The sequence below is a fragment of the Pinus tabuliformis genome, chromosome 1_2 (genome assembly GCF_031772625.1).
Source record: "Pinus tabuliformis cultivar Carrire ecotype Pingquan chromosome 1_2, CPIR1, whole genome shotgun sequence".
Taxonomy (NCBI): domain Eukaryota; kingdom Viridiplantae; phylum Streptophyta; class Pinopsida; order Pinales; family Pinaceae; genus Pinus; species Pinus tabuliformis.
In genome coordinates this window covers 578,941,511-578,962,227 of record NC_142298.1, presented here as the reverse complement: position 1 = coordinate 578,962,227, position 20,717 = coordinate 578,941,511, and the positions used below count along the sequence as shown (strand labels likewise).

Genomic DNA, 20,717 nt, shown 5'->3' with positions numbered 1-20,717 from the left:
TCTTCACATTGGGAATTGGTCTCAAGGACTTTATTTCTTCTCCACCCACTGGTTTGTTTAGTTTTGGATGGGGGATTATACCATCAAGTCTTACCCATACATAAAATCACTTGCCCTATTAGAACTGGGATTTTGTTAATCCTCCCCTATTTAACTAAAAATATTAGCCCATCAGTGAGTTGTGAACTTTTCCTGAGCATTCACATTAGGGGTTCTAGCATAGTAGTTTGTTTTCTCTTCTAACCTAGGTCCATTTTTAGGAAGAGAGGTGCACAGGCTACTAAGATTTGCACATACTTGGCCCTCCTCTCATTTCTTGTTCAGTGTTCATTCATGATGTCATCAACCTAAAAAAAAATGGTGTTATCTGTAGAATCATATAACTCTAGTGATTATGATAATTATCATCTCAATGCTTGAAACATGCCTTCCACATCTCAAAACAAGAGAAACACCTACCATCATTCTATAGAAGAGTATAATAATTGACATATCCATACACTCAAAAGTAAGTGTTCAGTTACTCAAAAGTCTAACTCTAGAGGTTTAAAATACTATAACAGAATACATTAATTGACTAAAACATATCCTGATGAGCTGCCCCCTGAAATTCAAAAAAAATTCTCTGAAATTGAGTCACTAGGATAAGAAGGAAGTGACCATTCAAGTCACCTAGAAACGAACGATTCCCTCTTTTTTTCCCCTATATATCCTAGCCAACCAATGCAATAAAAAAAAAGTTTCTTGTTTGTAATTACAATTTACAGATGAGTGGGACATGTGAGATATGGTTGTGGGAATTATTAAGAGAGCACAATTTCTAGATTCATGGAGATATGATTGATGAACTGGTTCAAACTGTTCATGCATCTATATAGATCATTAGACGAGGCCTTGATCTAGATGAGGCTAACTATCTATCTAGGAATTATCCATCCACAAATAAGAAAGTAGAATAGCTCAATTTTTCCAAGGAAAAGTGTGCTAATGCAACATGCCAACAAATGGTTGTAATCATAATTAGTCAAGATGGATGAAAAAGGATTTTGGTAATCTTCTTTTCAATTGCTATTTCCAAACCCTTCCATTGAGCGAGATATTCTACTTGATTATTGGTTGCTACTCCGAGGCACCATGTATATTGATACTCTATTTTATCGTCGAGTCAAAAAATAACCCCTCTCGCTCCTACCAACCCTAAATGGTTTAACGATTAATAATAATTGTCATTATTATTTTTTCTTTTTTTAATTTCATATTTTTTAACTAACTAAAGAATTAATATTTTAGATAAATATATATAATCAAAGCATAAGTAATACAAAATCAACAGTAAAAAAATTTAACTAACAAGTTTAGGAATATTCAATTTCTACTCTTCCCCACGAAATTTGAACCTTGTCACCTTGTGAAGACTAAATGCCACACAAACCAATTGGTTTAAATCTCATGGGTAATTATAAGATTTAGCCTGATTACATTATCATTTACAAATTCATTAAAGTTGTTTAAACTAATTAATTAATGCAACCATATAAACTAAATGGTTGGTAGATGCTTATATACATCCTCTCTTCCTCTCTCTAGTAATATATATATATATTAACTAACTTTTATCATCATCATCATCATCATTATAATTATTATTAAAAGAATTAATATATAAGTTAAAACAAAGTCACTTTTAACATCATCATTACAATTATTATTAAAGAATTAATATATGAGCTAAACATGTATAAATTTAAAAATGTATATAACAAGATTCTTAACTATGGAGATTCTTAAGCTATAAGTAGATTTTGTTGCAATATCATGACTCAATATTATAACTTACTAATACCAATTGTCCAAACAACCATAAGTTATGTTCATATGACATTTTCTTAATTCCCTTATAGTAACCCATTCGTGAAATCTTCTTTCATTCCTCCCCTCTTCCTTCCCTTATATTAAGATAAACTATTATTTCCCATATATTGATATAAGAACATGAAAATATGATATTAATATTGATATAAGAACATGAAAATATGATACTATTATTGAAGTGGAAACCTAACCCACACACGTGGGTCTTAACGCTAGGGTACCGGTTGAACAAGTTGTCGGCTTTAATAAGCCCTAACGCATGTCATATAAAAGGGGGCAATCCAGTGGCGTTGACGGGAGGGTGTGGGAGACTCAAGAAGATAGGTAGGATTCAAATACACGAAACTTCTTCTCGTGGCTCAGCGTTTTTCCTTAAAAGAGGGAGAGTTTTTATTTGTGAAAGTGAAAGGATTGCCTGCAATGGACGGGTTTTACTCTGCCATTGGAAAGCGAGCACGCAGGGAAAATGAGGTTCCAGAGAACATTGACTCTGGAAATAAGAGGCGGAACTCTGGAACTGGTAGAGAGCGAACTCTGCCTGGCGCTGACAGTACTGTGTATCGCATACTATGCCCTGTTAATGTGGTAGGAAGTGTTATAGGAAAGGCGGGTAAAGTTATAAAATCTGTGAGTCGAGAGACGCGTTCGAAGATCAAAGTTATAGATGCTGTTCCAGGCGTTGATGATCGCGTGATAGTAATCTTCAGCTCACCGTCAGGCAACGACAAGGAGAAGGATTGCAATGAGAATGAAGTTGAAGTTGAACCTGTACTGTGTCCTGCTCAGGATGCTCTTCTTAGAGTGCATTCTGTTATTGTTCAACAATCTTCTTCTGCTAGAGATAATGACGCAGACGACAAAAAGAGACAACACAATGCTCGGTTGCTGGCTGCTAACAGCCAGATTGGAGGTTTGATTGGAAAAGGTGGAAATAACATTCAAAAATTGAGGAGCGAATCCGTGGCACAAATTCAGATACGGCCAAAAGATGAGTTGCCAGGCTGTGCTTTTAGTTTTGGTGAAGTCGTTGTCATATCTGGAGATGCAACCGCTGTCAAGAAAGCATCGTATGCAGTTTCAGCTTTTCTGTATAAACAACCACCTAAGGAGCAAATTCCTTGGACTCATATCTTATCTGCAACGAACCCAACTTCACTCCTTCCTTCTGGTGTGCCCGCATTATTTACTCCGCCAAATTATGTTCCACAACGAGATTCACTGTTTGCCCATCACAGTTCACGTGCTCCAATAGAAAATGGTACTTATGCCTCCGGCCATTTACCAGCACTGGGAGGATATGGAAGTGAAGCTCGAAGTTCAATATGGACTCTTACTTCTAACCCTCTCTTCCCATTGCTCCAAAATCTGGGAATTCTGCTGTTGAGAAAAGTGGAGAGGAGTTTTGTATTCGAATAGTATGCCCAAATGATAAAATTGGAGGTGTGATTGGTAACGGCGGCAATATCATCAAAAGCATGAGGAAAGATACAGGAGCAAGTATTAAGGTTGAAGACGCACAATCAGATTCAGATGAACGTGTAATTGTGTTTCTTCAACAGAGTTGGCTAATGATGGTGTTTCACCTACGCTCGAGGCAGTCCTCCAATTGCAAGGAAAGACTAGTGGAAGCACTAGTGACAATGACAATGATGAAGGTGGCATTTGTACAGGGCTTCTTGTTCCGTCAAAGCACATTGGTTGCCTTCTTGGTAAAGTTGGCAACATCATCAGTGAGAAGCATCATAAGTGGTAAGCATACATTATAACAAAGAAGATCAAATCATTCAATAAAATGATTAAAGGATTAACAAGATTTAGATGGCAAGTATTGGTCCATGTCTTGAAGATTCTACTCAAGATCTATGTGCTAAGGGCAAGTGTTAGTCCATGTCCACACATTGGTATACATGCTTGTAAAAAATGTTTGTCAATGTCCATGCATTAATCAACATTCTCTTATCAAATGTTGCTCCATCTCCATGTATTGTTGGGGAAAAAGAAACTTGACAACACTATATACTAATAAAGCACCATGTTAGTGAAAAATGGAAAGACAAAAAAATTGTATTTATAGCTAAATACTTTTTGGAGGAGGAAATTATAGAAGATAATGTTCATTTGCAAGTTGTAGAAAATAGAGGCCCGTAAGAAGTGGAGATTATGATGCATCTCTTGGATATGGAAGAAGGTGATATCAACATGGTTAGACGAAGGACCATTGTCAAGAAGATTCCCACATAAACCAAGGTGAAATTTTGCCTAAGTATGGTGAGATTTGACTTCATAAAAAGCATCTTGATTACTGAAGTGAGAAAAATGAAGGTGAATATTACGACTTACATACAAAAGAGTTTGGTTATTGAGGTGAACACAAATTTGGAGTTGAATATTACAAAGGAAAGTGGGTTGGCACTTCATGCACTTGAAAAATTATCCCTTGTGGATTGGGAGAGGTTGGGAGTGATTGATGGAAATGAATAGTCTATTGAGAGAATGAAAAATTGGATGTGAATGTTTCAAGTGCATGAATGGGACATTATGAAGAGTCAATGATGAAAGAAAAGTAAAATAGAGAATAATGAACTACCTCCTGGAGATTCTACTCATGATCTACATCCTCATCGTAAGTGTTGTTCCATGTGCATGCATTGATCTACATGCTTGTGGCAAGTGTTGGTCCATGTCCATGTATTGATATACACACCCATAACAAGTATGGGTCCACATCCATGCATTATTGAAGCAAAAGGAAACATGGCCACATTATATACTAATGAAGGGCCATGTTCTTTTATTAGAATGGTTATTAAAAGAATGAAAGAAGCAGTGGACGGAGGTAGTGGAGGAATATTATGTTTTCTTATTTATTCCATAAATAGCATAGGGGTGTTTACTAACGTGGTTGATATACACTGATCGACGTCATTTTCATACACTAATTGGTGTATAAAAGATGGAAAATTCCACTGATCAGCGTATATCAACCACATAAAAATGTTTGTGATAGTTACAACCACATTCAACCATAAACACCTTGGTTGACCATGTTTGACATTTCTAACTATCGTTGACCACAATTGACAATTATGAGTCGTTAGAGCATGGAATGTTCTAATTTGATTATGGTTGGCCAATGATGACCATGCTTGATCATGGTTGAGCTACCAAAATGTGCTTCTGGAAATGAGGAGCTTGTTCATATTGGAGTGCCCAATGTTACAAGATATGTACCCATCCAAGCTACAAGAAGGCTCAAGGAAAATATTTTCAAAGAGAAAGATGGTGCGTGAAACAATGACACTGTACTTCCTTTATCTAATCTGCCTAGTGGAATTTCTATTTCATCAAACTATGGTACAACACAATATCATTTAGAATTTCCAAGAACTTGGTAGATCAGGTTCTTTAGTGTAAAATGTTTCTTAAATTTCTCCATTTGACAAATAATAATAAAAAATCATTGTATCCATCTATAGAAATATAAATACATGTTATATATATATATATATATATATATATATATATATATATATATATATATATATATATATATTTGTGTATCGGGTATGATTTTATGTTTACCTAATTTATTTGAATCAAATTAATTATATTTAAACATAAACAAATTGATTGTACATAGAATTTGATTTCTAATTTTATATTTAAAATTAAAAAAAAATTGTAAAATAATTTATTTTTTATAATTGAATAATTATAATAAATTTCTCTAAATGAAAGAATTTCATAAGTTAAAAGAAATTTCTTGCCTTTCAATAAGGTTATTATACATACAAATTGGCTTTTGAATATGTAATTATGAAAATGATATTTTATAAATAATTAACAAAATGATTCTCAAAACATAATAACTTTATCTTGATAAAAATAATTTATTCCCTTTCAATAATGTTATTATACATACTGATTGGCTTTTGATTATGTAATTATGTTTTTATCCAATCTCATTTAATATAGAATGATTTTAAAAATACGCAATTTTATATATAAATTTTTTTAATATGAAATAGAATTAGCTAGTTGATGGTCCTTATTGTGTATCGAAACTTTCCAAACTTACAAGTGCAAGTGCAGGTAATTTTTGTAGATTTCATGGTTGAACAAAGGACCATTATGAATAATATTTCTATAGAAACCAAGGCAATTTTTTTCTTAAGTATGGTGACATTTGACTTCATCATAAGGAGTTTGGTTGTTGAGGTGAACAAAATTTTAAAGGCAAAGATTAAGGGAAATTGGAAGGAGTTTGGTTTTTGAGGTGAACAAAATTTTAAAGGCAAAGATTAAGGGAAATTGGGTTGGCACTTCATGTACTCAAAAAATTATCCCCAATGGATTGGGATAATACCAATGGATCTAAATAATTTATGGAGAGTGAAAAATTAGATGCAAATGTTTAAAGTGTATTAACTAGACATTATCAGAAGTGACTCACGGTTCAATGTTATGAAACCAGCTCATAAAAAGATAGAAAAGATAGATCAATGCCTTAGAATTCAGCCTCTTCGAGGGGGCAACCTCCTTTACATTACATAAATTAATAGTTCTTGGATGATACAAATGACAAGACCTCCTTTCTATATATAGGAGTCTAAGGGGTCATAATATAATCAGAGCCAACATAAAAATAATAATGTAGGGGAACAATAATAACAATAGTGGGCTTCTATGGGGCACAATAATAACAATATGGGGACTACATGTGTACAACAATATAATAAGGTGGTTGTACTAATAACAATAAGGGGTTACACTAGTAGTATAGGGGCCTAACATGCCCCTCTCCTTCAAAAAGTGTTGTCCTCAACGCTTGAGCAGTTCTTGATGCTTCTGTATAAAATTCTTGTCCTTCCATATCAAATCTTCAACAAGTAAGTTCTTCCACTTTATGAGATGCTTTGAAACTGATCGATTTCGTAGCTATCGACTTCTCGATTCTATAAATGCTTTAGGTTCCAATATTCTTTTTCCTTCCTTGTCAAGTTTTGGAAATATTGTTGGAACTGGGATATTCGGAAACTTTTGAATGAGCTCCCACCCTGCTTTGCTATTCTTCCATTCATACCTTCCTTTGTTTATCAAATTTGGTTGGATAATTGTACCAACCTCTACCATTTCTGCAACCATATGTTCAATTTCACTGCTTTGGGCATATGGATATCTATAAGGCTTTAAGTTTGGAGGAACACATCCTGGAATAAAATGAATAGCATGATCATGATCACGAATACATGGGAGACCTTTGGGAGTCTCAAATACCTTGGAATGATTGTCCAAGACTTTTTGGAGATCTGGAGAAATACATGATTTCAATGTGTGAACAGTTAGTGAACATAATTGTGCAATTACGCCTCGTTGTTCTTTCTTTAGAATCTTTGTCATTCCGTCAGAGTTGATTATCTTTCCTAGTTTCCCTGTGATACCCCTTAATTCAACTTCCTTTCCTTCCAAAGAAAATTTCATAAAACATTCTTGAAAATTAAAAGCTATTGTACCCAAGGATTGTAGCCATTGGACTCCTAGTACAACATCAGCACCACCCATTGGAACGGAAAACATTGGGCTATTAAATACATATTCTCCCATGGATAGCTTGATATTATGGCACTTTCCAGAGCAATTTATGGTTCCTCCACTTACAACTGTCACTTGACACTCTGGTGCTGGATCTAGGAAGCAATTCAAGTCCTTGGCTATATTATAATTAATAAAATTATGGGTACTACCCGAATCAATCAACACTATTACCTTTTTCTTCTTGATATGTCCTTCTATCTTTACAGTTTGAGGAGTGGTAATTCCGACGAATGCATTACAAGATATGGTCGGATTCATTTCTTCTTTCTCTGGGGTTGGTTCCTGGTGAGTATCCTTTTCTTTTGATGTTTCTTGATACTTTTCTTCCTGATATTTCACTGTTTGAACCTTCTTCTTCTTGATATGTCCTTCTATCTTGAGAGTTTGGGGAGTGGTAATTTCTTCCAATGCTTTAAAAGATATGGTCGGATTCATTTCTTGATGCTCGATGTGATCTTTCACTTCTTGAACATTTTTCTTCTTGATATGTCCTTCTATCTTGATAGTTTGAGGAGTGGTAATTCTGGCCAATGCATTACAAGATATGGTTGGATTCATTTCTTCTTTCTTGATGTGATCTTTCACTTCTTGAACCTTTTTCTTCTTGATATGTCCTTCTATCTTGAGAGTTTGAGGAGTGGTAATTCTTGACAATGCTTTACAAGATATGGTCTGATTCATTTCTTCTTCTCTGGGGTTGGGTCCTGGCATATATCCTCTTCTTTTGATGTTTCTTGATCATTTTCTTCCTCCTCTTCATACTCTATGTAAAATAATTTCTTCTCAGCAAACTTATGACTTTTAGTGCATTTGCTATCACAATTGTAACAAAGCCCTTTTTCTCTTTTTTCTTCCAATTGTTGTGGTGTAACCCTTATAGGTTGTGGAAGGCTAGGAGAAACAACACTTCCATCATTATAGTTGTGAGGGGTAGACTTCCTTCTTGCCATAATTTTACTTTCCACTATGTAATAAAGCCCTTTTACTCTTTCCAATTGTTGTGGTGTTGCTCTAAAGAAGGTGTTGCTCTTTGTATCCTCATAATGTGCTATCATTTCCTCCGTGAAAATTGACCACGTAACAAGTTGTTTACAAGCACAAAGCCCTTTATACCATAAAAATTGATTCGGTTCTAAATATGAAGATGCAATACATACCTTTTGTAACAGTGGTACACCATGTAGATCAAAATATTGCTCCGTCTGAAGTATCCAATTTACTGGATCCTTGCCATCAAACTTCCTCATCTTGCTTTTTCTTGATTTCAGGAGCTCGATCTTGAAACGATTGTAACTTTGTACTTTTGGATCTTTAAGTTTTGAAATTCTGACCTACAGTAGCTCTCTATGTTCTCTTTCTAATGCCACCAGTTTGATCTAAATTGGATTCTCTAAGGAAGAGTTATGCCAAATCTCCCACAGTGACCTGATTATAGACTAGTTCAGTAGAGCGAACTTGTACGATGTGCCACGTGTAACTGTTTCGCCCTTTGGCTCTGAAAAATATATACAAGAAACTACAGTCCGTCCTATTTCTGTACCTTCTTACTAAATTTCAATCCAATGCTCAGAGTGAAAGTTATGACTATTTTCCCCAGGTCACCTGTTTGGAATGTAATTTAGGAGTCTGCAAAAATACCAACTTCCTCGGATCATATCTCTGTAAATATAGTGCGAAAAGCTCTGAAATTTGGAACCGAGGTTCAGTACGATTTTTGCTCAAATGGGTTTTTGTTTTCGCTTTTGAAACATTGCAGAAAAAAAGTTATAGCGAAAATGCCACAATGACCTATTTGGAGCAGCAAAACCCTATAATCCAAAGCTCTGATACCAAATGTTATGAAACCAGCTGACAAAAAGATAGAAAAGATAGATCAATGCCTTAGAATTCAACCTCTTTGAGGGGGGAACCTCCTTTACATTACATAAATGAACAATTCTTGGATGATACAAATGACAAGACCTCCTTTCTATATATAAGAGTCTAAGGGGTCATAATATAATCAGAGCCGACATAACAATAATAATGTAGGGGAACAATAATAAAAATAGTGGGCTTCTATGGGGCACAATAATAAAAATATGGGGACTACATGGGTACAACAATATAATAAGGTGGTTGTACTAATAACAATAAGGGGTTACACTAGTATGTGGTTCCCCTTCCAATGTTTGTTCTATTTAATAGATGGTGAGGAGGATGGGAGGTATTCTATCATTCCGAGATTCTATCTTTCATTCTCTTGGGAGAATGGTATACTAAGACTTAGGAGCACTGGCAGTAGTATGTTGATTGAGGGCTCGGGGGTTGCCAGTTGTAGCAGAATCCTTGCACAATTGAGCCTATGGTTGGGTGGAGAGTCGTCCCGAAAACCTTGTTGTCATCTGGCAGACTTCGATCACAGGTAACATAAGTATGTGCTTATTTGTTTGATTATGATTTTTAATTAGGAAATTAGCTTTATATTTACTTTGGACTGCTACATATGGTATCAGAGCTTTGGGCTCAACCCTTAAGGCCTATGGGCATCTTAAAAAATATATATATATATATATATATATATATATATATATATATATATATATATATTGTTGTGATTTTTTTAACTCGACTTGTTTTGAAAGTTACAGGATCGTTACTATAGGGAGGCCGCATGTCCCTTTTTGCTCTACAAACCCTGGCTGTATACGTAATTTTTTTTATTTCATTTTTATTTCAGGGTTTTCAAAAAAAAAAGCTAAAAACCAAGCTAACTCAATCTCAAGCTGTTAAAAGATTTGATCTGCTCTTTATTTAATAAATAAAATCCTTTGCAAAATTTTCGAGGAGTTCTTCTAACATTCATCGTGCAAGCCTAGTTAATTTTCTAGTGAAGCTGACGGTTCTTTTTCCTCTTAATCGACCAAGATCTAGCAGAATATCATCATATTAGGGATTTTAAGAATTTTCTTTGGCATAACCAAAAGGGTTTTAAGGAGTGAAAAGTAAATTTCTTGCAGGGTTTATCTCTGATTTTTGGCCTGGCCGCAGCCTTTCTTCCATCGTTTGCAAGGTTTATTTCTGATTTTTTTTTTTTTCCAAAGGCTAGGCTGATATGCCTTGTTCTCTATCGGCATATTTATTATGGACTAATTTGCCACATTATTACAGAAATTCTTTGATTTTTCTAACAGAAGTTCTTAATTCCTTATGAAAGAGATTTTGATTGCCGTAGAATCCCTCATGATAAAAGTAATATTGGTCTCTATTAATTGGAGTAGAAGACTAAATGAATTTTCTTTGTAAGATGTGATGGCTAAAAAAAAAGAATTGTTACAATCTAGCCATCAAGTACTGATATGCATTTACTTGTGTACCAATTATGTCACTGAAATAGTGCAAACCTGTTTTCCATATGCTAAATTTGCTGTAAAATAGGCACTTGAGAGGAATAGGATGTCAGCTACAGACTATGCTTAAACCCCTCAAGGATTCTTTCACGTTGAAAAATCAAAAGGGGTAAATGCTATTGTCAAATAGTAGAGTGGTAAGGGTCCTAAGGTTTACTATCTTTAATTTTCCTACCAATTGTTTTACGTGTCCATGTGTGCGTCCCACTATAGTTGTTGGCACAACATACCAGTGATTAAGATCTACATCTATCAACTACATAGAGTATTTTGATGGATCTATTATGTTAATATCAACAATGTGATTATATATATTGAAGCAAATTTAGTTGTTTCTACTTGCATTTCAGCATGAAAAGATTAAAGAACAATATTTTCCAATTTAATACTTTGGATTGGAACATCAAAAAGAATTTTAGTGCAATAGGGAAAAAAACTAGTATTGTTTGGCAACATGCTAATTGATGACCATTTAAACATCCTTATAATGGTTGAATGGAACCGATGGAGTTTATGCTATTTTATGAAAGAGATATATCAACCTTGTGAATATCAGAATACCAGAATACTTTTACGGTTTCTCTCTTTAAAAAAAAGAAGGGTCGCCTGCATGCGAGTTAGCATCAAGTCACATGATACTACAAAGCTTTAGGCAAAATTCGAATAACGATAAATAGTTGATTAAAAAAAAAAAAAAAATCAGTTTGATTTAAGAAATGTTTTAAAGAAAAAGAAGGACAAGATTTTCTGATGAAAAGGATAAAAGCTGATTTTCTCCTTGCTCAGGAATATAGTAACATTATCCATTTAAATCGCTGGCAAAGAGCTGCAGTATTGGATAAGATTGATGATCATTCTATCCACTTAAAAGGGAATATTAAAACATTGCTATATTGTAACTAGTAGAGGCCGCTTTAAAAAGACATGCTTATGTTATATTTTGATTTCTCATTCAATTTCTGCAACCAAGTCTCAGATGGTTTTTCTTTTAGGATAGAAAAGTTGGCTTCATCGTGTAATTCATCCTCCTTCCAAGTAAAAATCTAGATGGTAGTCACAGAGATGCTTCAGATTCTTAATCACATTCCTTGCTACAAGAAGATATAATACTGATTCTCGAAGTCTTTGTTTCCAGTGATGATTTTGGTCCCTTCCCTAAACTATTATCAGGTTCTGTAGTATAGAGTTGATGCCTGAATTTTGGACAAAGATTTATCTCAGAGAGGCTCGGTCTTTAAAAAGGTTGTATGTAGGAATCTAGAAGAAGAATATGTTTGTCAATAGCGCTGAAAATGATTCAAATCTAGGCGGGAAGTCCTAGTGTTGCTAAATATTTGAGCAAGCGCGGGCTTTCCAAAACACTGTCTTAGACCCAATGCGTAAGTTTATTTCGTATTCTACAATTTCATAATCTTCCTTGGATGAAGTTTTTCTATATATTCAAAATTGGGAATTTTGAAATAGATTCATCGGCAAAGTTACACACTATTCACAGTACTCCCTTCCCAGATTCCCAGTGTCTGTTAACTGTTTGGTGCAATTTCGTTACATTATCAACCTTGGAGCATCATTATTGTTTCCAGGATACTTTGTGATTAGTATGGATTTCATATCTGTTGTCTTACTGTGGTATTAAACATTATGAAGGGTTATCCATGCAAAACATTTTTGTCCTAGGGTCATTTATAGCATAGGCATATTATCTACCTGAGATTACTAGCACATGTCAATGGTTTAATTAATGAAGGCAAGTGAATGCCAATAGAATAAATAATCTATAAGTATTCTAATTGTTAGATGTTTGTTGCTTTTTGAACTACTCATTTTATCACAAAATTATGCTTTATTTTTTTATTTTTTTTGGAGCAATTACAGAGATTTGAATGTCGACACTTCTTGTTCAGATTCAAGAACAATACAAAATTCAGATTTTGTTTTCTACCTAGAACCCATAAATAAACTCCTATTCCTTTTGTGTTTTAACCGATTGAGATGAATTATAATGAACATTAAAATTGCATACATGTGTGTTGAATCCAAGATTCTGACCACCTGACCGTTAAAGTTATGTTCTAATCCATTGATTTTTCTTCATTGCAATCTTTCATTTAATCACCCTATAAATAATAAAACCCATGTGATATTACCTCCATTTGATATCATTATTGCATCACCCATAGCCTCCTTGATTGTCCAAGGACATTTTGGTCTCCTCTTAAATATTTTATGTTGGATTCTGAAAATCTTTGGTGTTCGAGTGAGAGTGCAAAGGAAAGCTAAGTTTCAAGTTCTATGCTTTCTGGTTGACAGAATACAAGAGTTATGTTGAAATCGTTGATATTTGGTCAAATTTAGAATAGAACCACTACAGGAAAATATTTGGTTATGTTTAGCTGACATTACATAGTTTTTGTTTTCTTCTATTAATGGAATATATTGTTTTGTTTGCAAAAAGGCAATTAACATGGATTCTTATCAATAGAATGATTCCATCCGATATTTTGAAGAAAATAGTGTAAAATCGTGAATTCTAGAAGATATTGTCTTTCCTTATTTATCGTGTAATAAGCATCCATTGGCTTTACCCCTGAACATTTTATTGCCTCCATGTCAAAAAAAAAAATAATAATAAATAATTATTTGTAGGCAATGCCAGCTGATGGATTTCTCGCATTCTTGCCTCAAGGTGTACTTCATCCCAACCTTTGAAAGGCCTTGGCTAGAGCATTGCATTCCTATCTGTTTTTGAAAATTTCTCTCTTCACAGTTTAGGTACTTCACGCCAACAGGACTTGGAAAGTAGGATTTAATGAATGTGCATCGGTTGACACAGTTAGTAGGTGTGAAAGTTCGTAAAATTCGATAAGTGATTGTGAACATCTACATTCTCATCCTTTAATCTGATCCGAAGAAGGATCTCGGATAAATAAGTGAACAAACTATCTATCAACACCACTTTCAAAGATGAAAGGTCTAAATGTCTCTCGATTTGCTTTGTTTATATTATTTCGTAAATTTTTGTTATTGTCTCCAAATAGTGATTTTGGAGGCATAAGTATTTCAACTAGTTAATTATTATATTACTTAAGGATTACTAAGGAACACACTTCCTGCGATTTTCTTGGTTAAACATAAAGAGGAGTGCGAAGAAAATTATATCATTAACCTGCTTCACAATTAAAAATAAGAAGTTAAATCTAGGATTGTTTTATAATAGTGAATGTGAATTGAGTTTAAATAATTAATAATATAATAATTAGTTAACATTAGTTTCACATTAAAATTATTTTATGAGTAAAGTTATTATGATTTTTTTTTCATTTTGTTTTAATTTTAATTTAGTTTTAAATTATTATTTTAACTGTAATTTAAGTGGTTGGCAAAAATATAAAGACAATAGGATTTTAGTTTCTATATAGTTAATCCTATATGGTTATTTTATTGATGTTTTTTTTACATTTTGATTTTTAAATTATATTTTAAGGAAAGAAAATGGGAATATTAAGGAAAAAAAAAAGGATCAAAGTTTGGATTTGCACTTTAGAAGACATTCACAAAGTTATCAATATCAATGAGGTATTATGAAAAGTTATGCGAATAACTTTGAAGATAGTAGGAAACTAGCCCTAAATGATAAACCCATTATCATAATGAGATGTTGGAAAGATAAGTATGTCAACAAGGGTTTAAGAAATAAAATGAAGTTTTAGGATTGACGTCCAAGGTTAATTGCATATATTGGATAAAGTTAGATAAGGAGAAATGGAAAGGAGAAACTTGCAAATTTTCTAATGATGATAACTAATGATAGCTCATGTGATTATGGCCAACTTGGATCAGATGAACAAAAAAAAACAGGTGCTAGATAGATACTTAAGGTGGTTGAGAGGAAGTGTCACAACAAGGGTAAGAAATCAATAAGAAGAAGCAACCTATTTTAGAGCATAATGGAAGAGTTTGGTATAATCATAACTTGGTACTCTAAAGGTATCACTATAAGGTCTATCTAAGGATGATGCACATAAAGAAGAAATATTGGCAATCAACTAATGAAGTTGAATAATCATGGTAATAATGAAGGTCATTTTGAAAGAACCTGGAAGGTATGATGACATAGATTAAAGAAGTAAATCCGTAATAAAATTGATCAATTGGAGGAGATAAGTTGTGTGCATGAAAACATCTATAAAAGTTTTTCCCTCTAATGGGAAAGCCACATTGTAAAGTTTTCCATAGGTGATTAACTATATGCATGAATTAGGGATAACAAGATGTATGATCAGACAATTTTATTATTTTGATGTCTTAAAACAGGAAATGATAAGCGGATTACATTTGGTAGCCATCTTAATGAATTTATTTATAGGTTATTACCCAAGTTGGGGAATAGTAACAACATTTCCAAAGTGTATCAATGTTATGCTTTTAAGAAAGGAGGAAAAGAAACCACAATGAGTAGAGGTGAGAAATTAAAGTCAATTTAATAAAATAGAATGAAGTGAAGAAGTTTCCATTTTTGAAGCTAGTAGACATGGAATATTAGGAAATTAAGACTAGGAGAAAAATAAAAATATATCTATGAATATCTGGTAGGAGGAAATGAAGGGATGTTCTATAAAGAAGAAAGTTCTTTTAAGGGTATTGATGAGTAGACCAAGAAACATGATTGGTAATGGTCATAGTGATGATCTACATAGTTTAAAAGTATGAAGATATGAAGTTGAGAATTTTCATAATGACCAGTGATGATAAACGAGGAAGATATTTAAAGGTTTAACTGGTAAAAAAAAAAAAAAAATAGTTGAAGTATAAGAAGGAATGTTGCTAGAAATTTTATAAAGATACTATTTAATGACATAGAGAAACTTATCAAGTTTTGTTCCCATAGCATTAAAAAAAGGTTATTTCCACAGAACAACACGCATTTAAATTTTTCATGGACAATGATGGTAGTAGTGTTTCCAACTGTTTCAAAATCTAAAATAAAGATACTATTTAATGAGCGAAAATTAAAGTGGAAGAATCTCTTGTCCAACTTGAAGAAGGGTGAATTTACGATAAAGCAATCAAGTGGTATTGAGTTAGGAACTTGACGAGATAAGAAAATATTTTTGTGGATGAAAATAATAATTGTTAAGTGATGTATGTATAAGTCAACATGGATCAACAAACCCTCATGCAAGTAAATTAAGCATGATATAAAATTAAATCATGATGACCTAGTGTTTATATGCAATTGCATATAGCGATATTGGAATCGGTAAAACCAAGGGATTTTAATTTTGAGATAGATGATTTAAATAATGATTGTATAACTAGTAATATCTTAACAATGAATTTCACTAGAATTTACTTGGGGAAGGAAGAATATATGATGAGAGATTAAGACTCTAGATGATGAGGCTCATGTGAAATTTAACAGTGTACTTAGATGATCATACCTATGGTGTAAATGGTCAACTTCCTAGTTGAAAGAAGTGGAAATGATTATTGAAAAACTAATTGGTATCTTGATGAAAACATAACACTAATAACACTGATGAGATAACATAGATCCAAGATGAATGTTGAATAATCTCAGTTCATAGTTGAATGTTTGTAAAGTAAATGAAATTTATTTTTCTGATGAATCATGATAAGAATGCTTATAGAGTATTATTCTATATTTGATAAGTATTGAGATGTTTCTCATGTTTCATGATATGATGGTATGAGGGTGATCATGCACATGTGGTTCATATTTATATAGTTGTTACAATACTGATGAGGTATCCTTATGATGATTATGATATGCATAACATGGCATAGGAATTATAATGCTATAATATGAGGTTTATTGACATGTGGTTCAATTATCATGTGAAGTCATGATATGTCTTTGATGCAAATATGTTGATGTTATAACTTATGATGGTATTTCATGAAGTGAAGCATGTGATAGTTGCGTACAAATTTATGACATGCATGAGCATGGAGTTCGTTATTATTCATAATTTTGCGATTAACAATGATGAATGTTACATGATGACATGTAAGACTTGGCATGTGGATTATTTTCTATGATACTATGATGGTATAGCTAATGCATTGGTTACATGTTGAGATGTGATGATTCACAGGACTCCACAAATGGGCCGAGAAGGCCAGTTTATTTGATGATCTCGTGCGAGCCCATACGCACGAGGGAGAATAAGTAACATCATATGGGCTGGGGACAAACTCAATCAACACTACATATGCCAGTGGTTCCTTTGTCTTGTGTATAGCTCTTGATGGATAGCTCTAGAAGAGCTATGAGACCATCTTGAGGAGGCCACATGCCTGATGTTCTAGGCTAGGTGCCTAGTATTGGATTGGGATGCCGAAGTCTGGAAGGGATGTAAAGGACTTTGATGCCTGGGGTTGTGCGCCTTAGTAGTTGTGGAGGGAGTGGGCCAACCTTGCGAGATGCCCGGGGTCATTGAGTACCAGACTGGATGCCTGCCTTGGGGTAGATGAGGTCTGAGTCAGGCACGAGCCTTGGGGCCAGCCTTGGACTAGGATACAGACTGGGTCAGGCTTATGCCTGGTGCCGAAAGTGGGAAAAAGGACAGAGATTCCTTGAGATTTCCCGGGGTGTTGGGGACTTTCGATGCCTGCTAGTTATACTAGTTCAACAGAGGGTGTTGGCAACATGAAGCAAATAAAAATAATAAATAATAAATAATAAAAATTTAACTTCGGGACGAAGTTCCTTAAAGTGGGAGAGTATGTAATATCCCTCCCCTTAATAATAAATAATAAATAATAAAAAAATAAATAATAAATAATAAAAATAATACAAGAATAATAATTAATAAAAATAAAAATAATGAATAATAATAAATAAATCACTTAATAATAAATAATAAAATAATAAATCATAAATGTTAAATAATAAATAATATATACAAAGAAATAAATAATAAAATAATAAAAATAAAAAGTAGTAATAACCATATTAAAGCTCTAAATAAGAATAAATAGAAATAAAAACAAGAAAACTATCAAAAAAAGGAAATAAAACAAGAAAGCTAAAAATCAAAAGAAAAGTAAAGAAAAAAAACAAGAAAAAAAAAGTTGCATGCAGACACATGGAGTGTGTGCATGTGGTTCCCCTTCCAATGTTTGTTCCATTTAATAGATGGTGAGGAGGATGGGAGGTATTCTATCATTCCGAGATTCTATGTTTCATTCTCTTGGGAGAATGGTATACTAAGACTTAGGAGCACTGGCAGTAGTACGTTGATTGAGGGCTCGGGGGTGGCCAGTTGTAGTAGAAACCTTGCACAATTGAGCCTATGATTGGGTGGAGAGTCGTCCCCAAAACCTTGTTGTCATCTAGCAGACTTTGATCACAGGTAACATAGGTATGTGCTTATTTGTTTGATTATGATTTTTAATTAGGAAATTAGCTTTATATTTACTTTGGACTGCTACAGGGCCTAACATTCAATAGGTGGAGAAGTAGAAGAAAATAGAACACAATGTAACTAAACATGGAGGAATTTTAAAAAACATAGGGAGAATGATGTGGAGCATCCATCAAACCCTCTATGTGACCTAGAAATTCAACTCATGATCTCTTCTCATAAATTGTATTTTTACTAGAAATGCTCCTTATTTCCTTTTCTAATTTCAAATTTTATTGCATTTTTTCAAATAGTATGTTCGTTCTATCTCTTTAAAAAAAATAACAATGGAATATGGTAAAGCAGTTGCAAAAAAATCTATTAACACATTAGTTATAGGTTAATAAATGGATCTGAGTACATAGTTCTCATTCACCGCACTATATATTTCATATGTGATTTTATTATTCATTTTTATTAATGGTATCATGGGGATTTTTAATCCACCTTTCGACCACCATACATACATATGTTACCTATATGGAACTAGCGTTTGCAATTATGTATTGAATTTCGAATTCTCTAGAGCTTTGTATGTTGCCTTCATTGGTAAATTTGAGGGTAACAACATAGAAATTAATTATACAATTACGGATCTTCGAATCTTTATCATGCATTTGTCATCTTGAAAATTGAATGGTTAGCCTTCCTCCTCCTTGGTTCTAGGGTAACCACCTCGGGAGCTGCCTTGGGCTCAGTTCATTGTAACATCTATGTTCGAAGAAAAACCAGTGCTCTTCTTATGTTCATGCTAGGGTTTCTTGATTATGCTTTATCATGGAAAAAAGCCACAGTGACTATCATATTGTGTCTGGCTGCCCCAAGTTCATAGTTTTCAAAGTTCACCCCCCCAAAGGATATTCACAAAGGTAACTTATTTTTTTGCTCACAAAGTTCTTTTCTTGTTTTTCTTTCTTTCAACAATTACCTTGTAAATCCATATCTAACCTTGGTTTTATTTAAGTTATTAATGGGTGATACCAATCATATGAAGAGAATTCCCCTCAGGTGCATTCTACTCAAACATTGTATCCCAACAATCATGTCTCACTCTAGGTTGTGTCTAACTTCTTCCAAGTTTCTCTTTCTTTTTATTTCATGGTTATAAGGTTGAGAATTTTTGTTACATTTCACCGTAAGGGGTATTTTTAATAAATAGGTGGTTCTTCCCTGTGTGGTATTCATAGAATAAACGACGAAGAAAGGAGCTATGCACCACTATAGGGAATCTACATTCTATAGGCTCTAGGGTTTTTAACTCATGAATTCTTTTATTTTTTTTCATGATTTTACTATCAATAATGCCCATTCTTCTTAGGGTTTATTCAATCGCCTAATTTCATATTAGTTCCACGCTATGAACTAACAAAATGTGTAAGAGTTCATTCTTACTTGGTTTACTTCTTGTCCGCGACATATTTTCCGATTTTCCCAAGTTTTTAATTTTTCACATTCCTTCTCTTTCCAGGTCTACACTTGTTTATGGGCAAGCCTTTATTTCTAAATTTAAAAGGTGATCTGAATTTTTCTCTGAATTTATACTATTTATTGTAAAGGTATAACCCTTAAGGTTTGACCCTCGATTCTCCTTTGGGTTATTAGGGACTTATGGCCTGAATTGTCCATGCCATTTCACTGTAATATTTTATAAAGTACTAGGTACTTTTTAATGATTGTTGTCTTTAATTCTTAAGCTATCTCTTTTGACCCGTTGTAGCTTTCCATGGACTATAAAAAATATTCTGATTATTATGTAGTCTCTTTAAATGGTTGGTGGTGTTGACAAGTATTGGTCCATGTTTTGAAGATTCTACTCATGATCTATGTGCTAAGGGCATGTGTTAGTCCATGTCCACACATTGATATACATGCTTGTGAAAAGTATTTTTCCATGTCCATGCATTAATCTACATTCTCCCATCAAACATTTCTCAATGTCCATTTATTGTTGGCGTAAAAGAAACTTGACATCACTATATACTAATAAAGTGTCATGTTTAGTGAAAACTTGAGAGACAAAAAGTTTGTAGCTAAATACTTCATGGAAGAGGAAATTATAGAAGATAAAACCATTGAAGACAATGTGATTTACAAGCTCTAGAAAATAGAGGATTTGTAGTTAAATACTTCATGGAGGAGGAAATTATAGAAGATAAAACCATTGAAGATAATGTTGATTTTCAAGTTGTAGAAAATAGAGGCCCATCAGAAGTGGAGATTATGATGCATTTCTTGGATATGGAAGAAGGTGATATCTTCTACACCATGTTTGGATGAAGGACCATTATGAAGAAGATTCCCACATAAACCAAGGTGAAACTTTGCCTATGTATGGTGAGATTTGACTTCATAAAAAGCATCTTGTTTACTAAAGTGAAAAAAAATGAACGTGAATATTGACTTTCATACAAAGGAGTTTGGTTATTGAGGT

At 33.5% G+C, this 20,717-nt stretch overlaps 1 protein-coding gene across 1 annotated transcript; it reads left to right on the top strand.

Annotated features, from left to right (window-relative positions):
* Positions 1-2,292: 2,292 nt before the first annotated feature.
* Positions 2,293-3,288, top strand: LOC149206935 (KH domain-containing protein At4g18375-like). Its single transcript, XM_089397854.1, has one exon. It carries the CDS (start codon positions 2,293-2,295, stop codon positions 3,286-3,288), a length of 996 nt encoding a protein of 331 aa, XP_089253980.1.
* Positions 3,289-20,717: the final 17,429 nt, after the last annotated feature.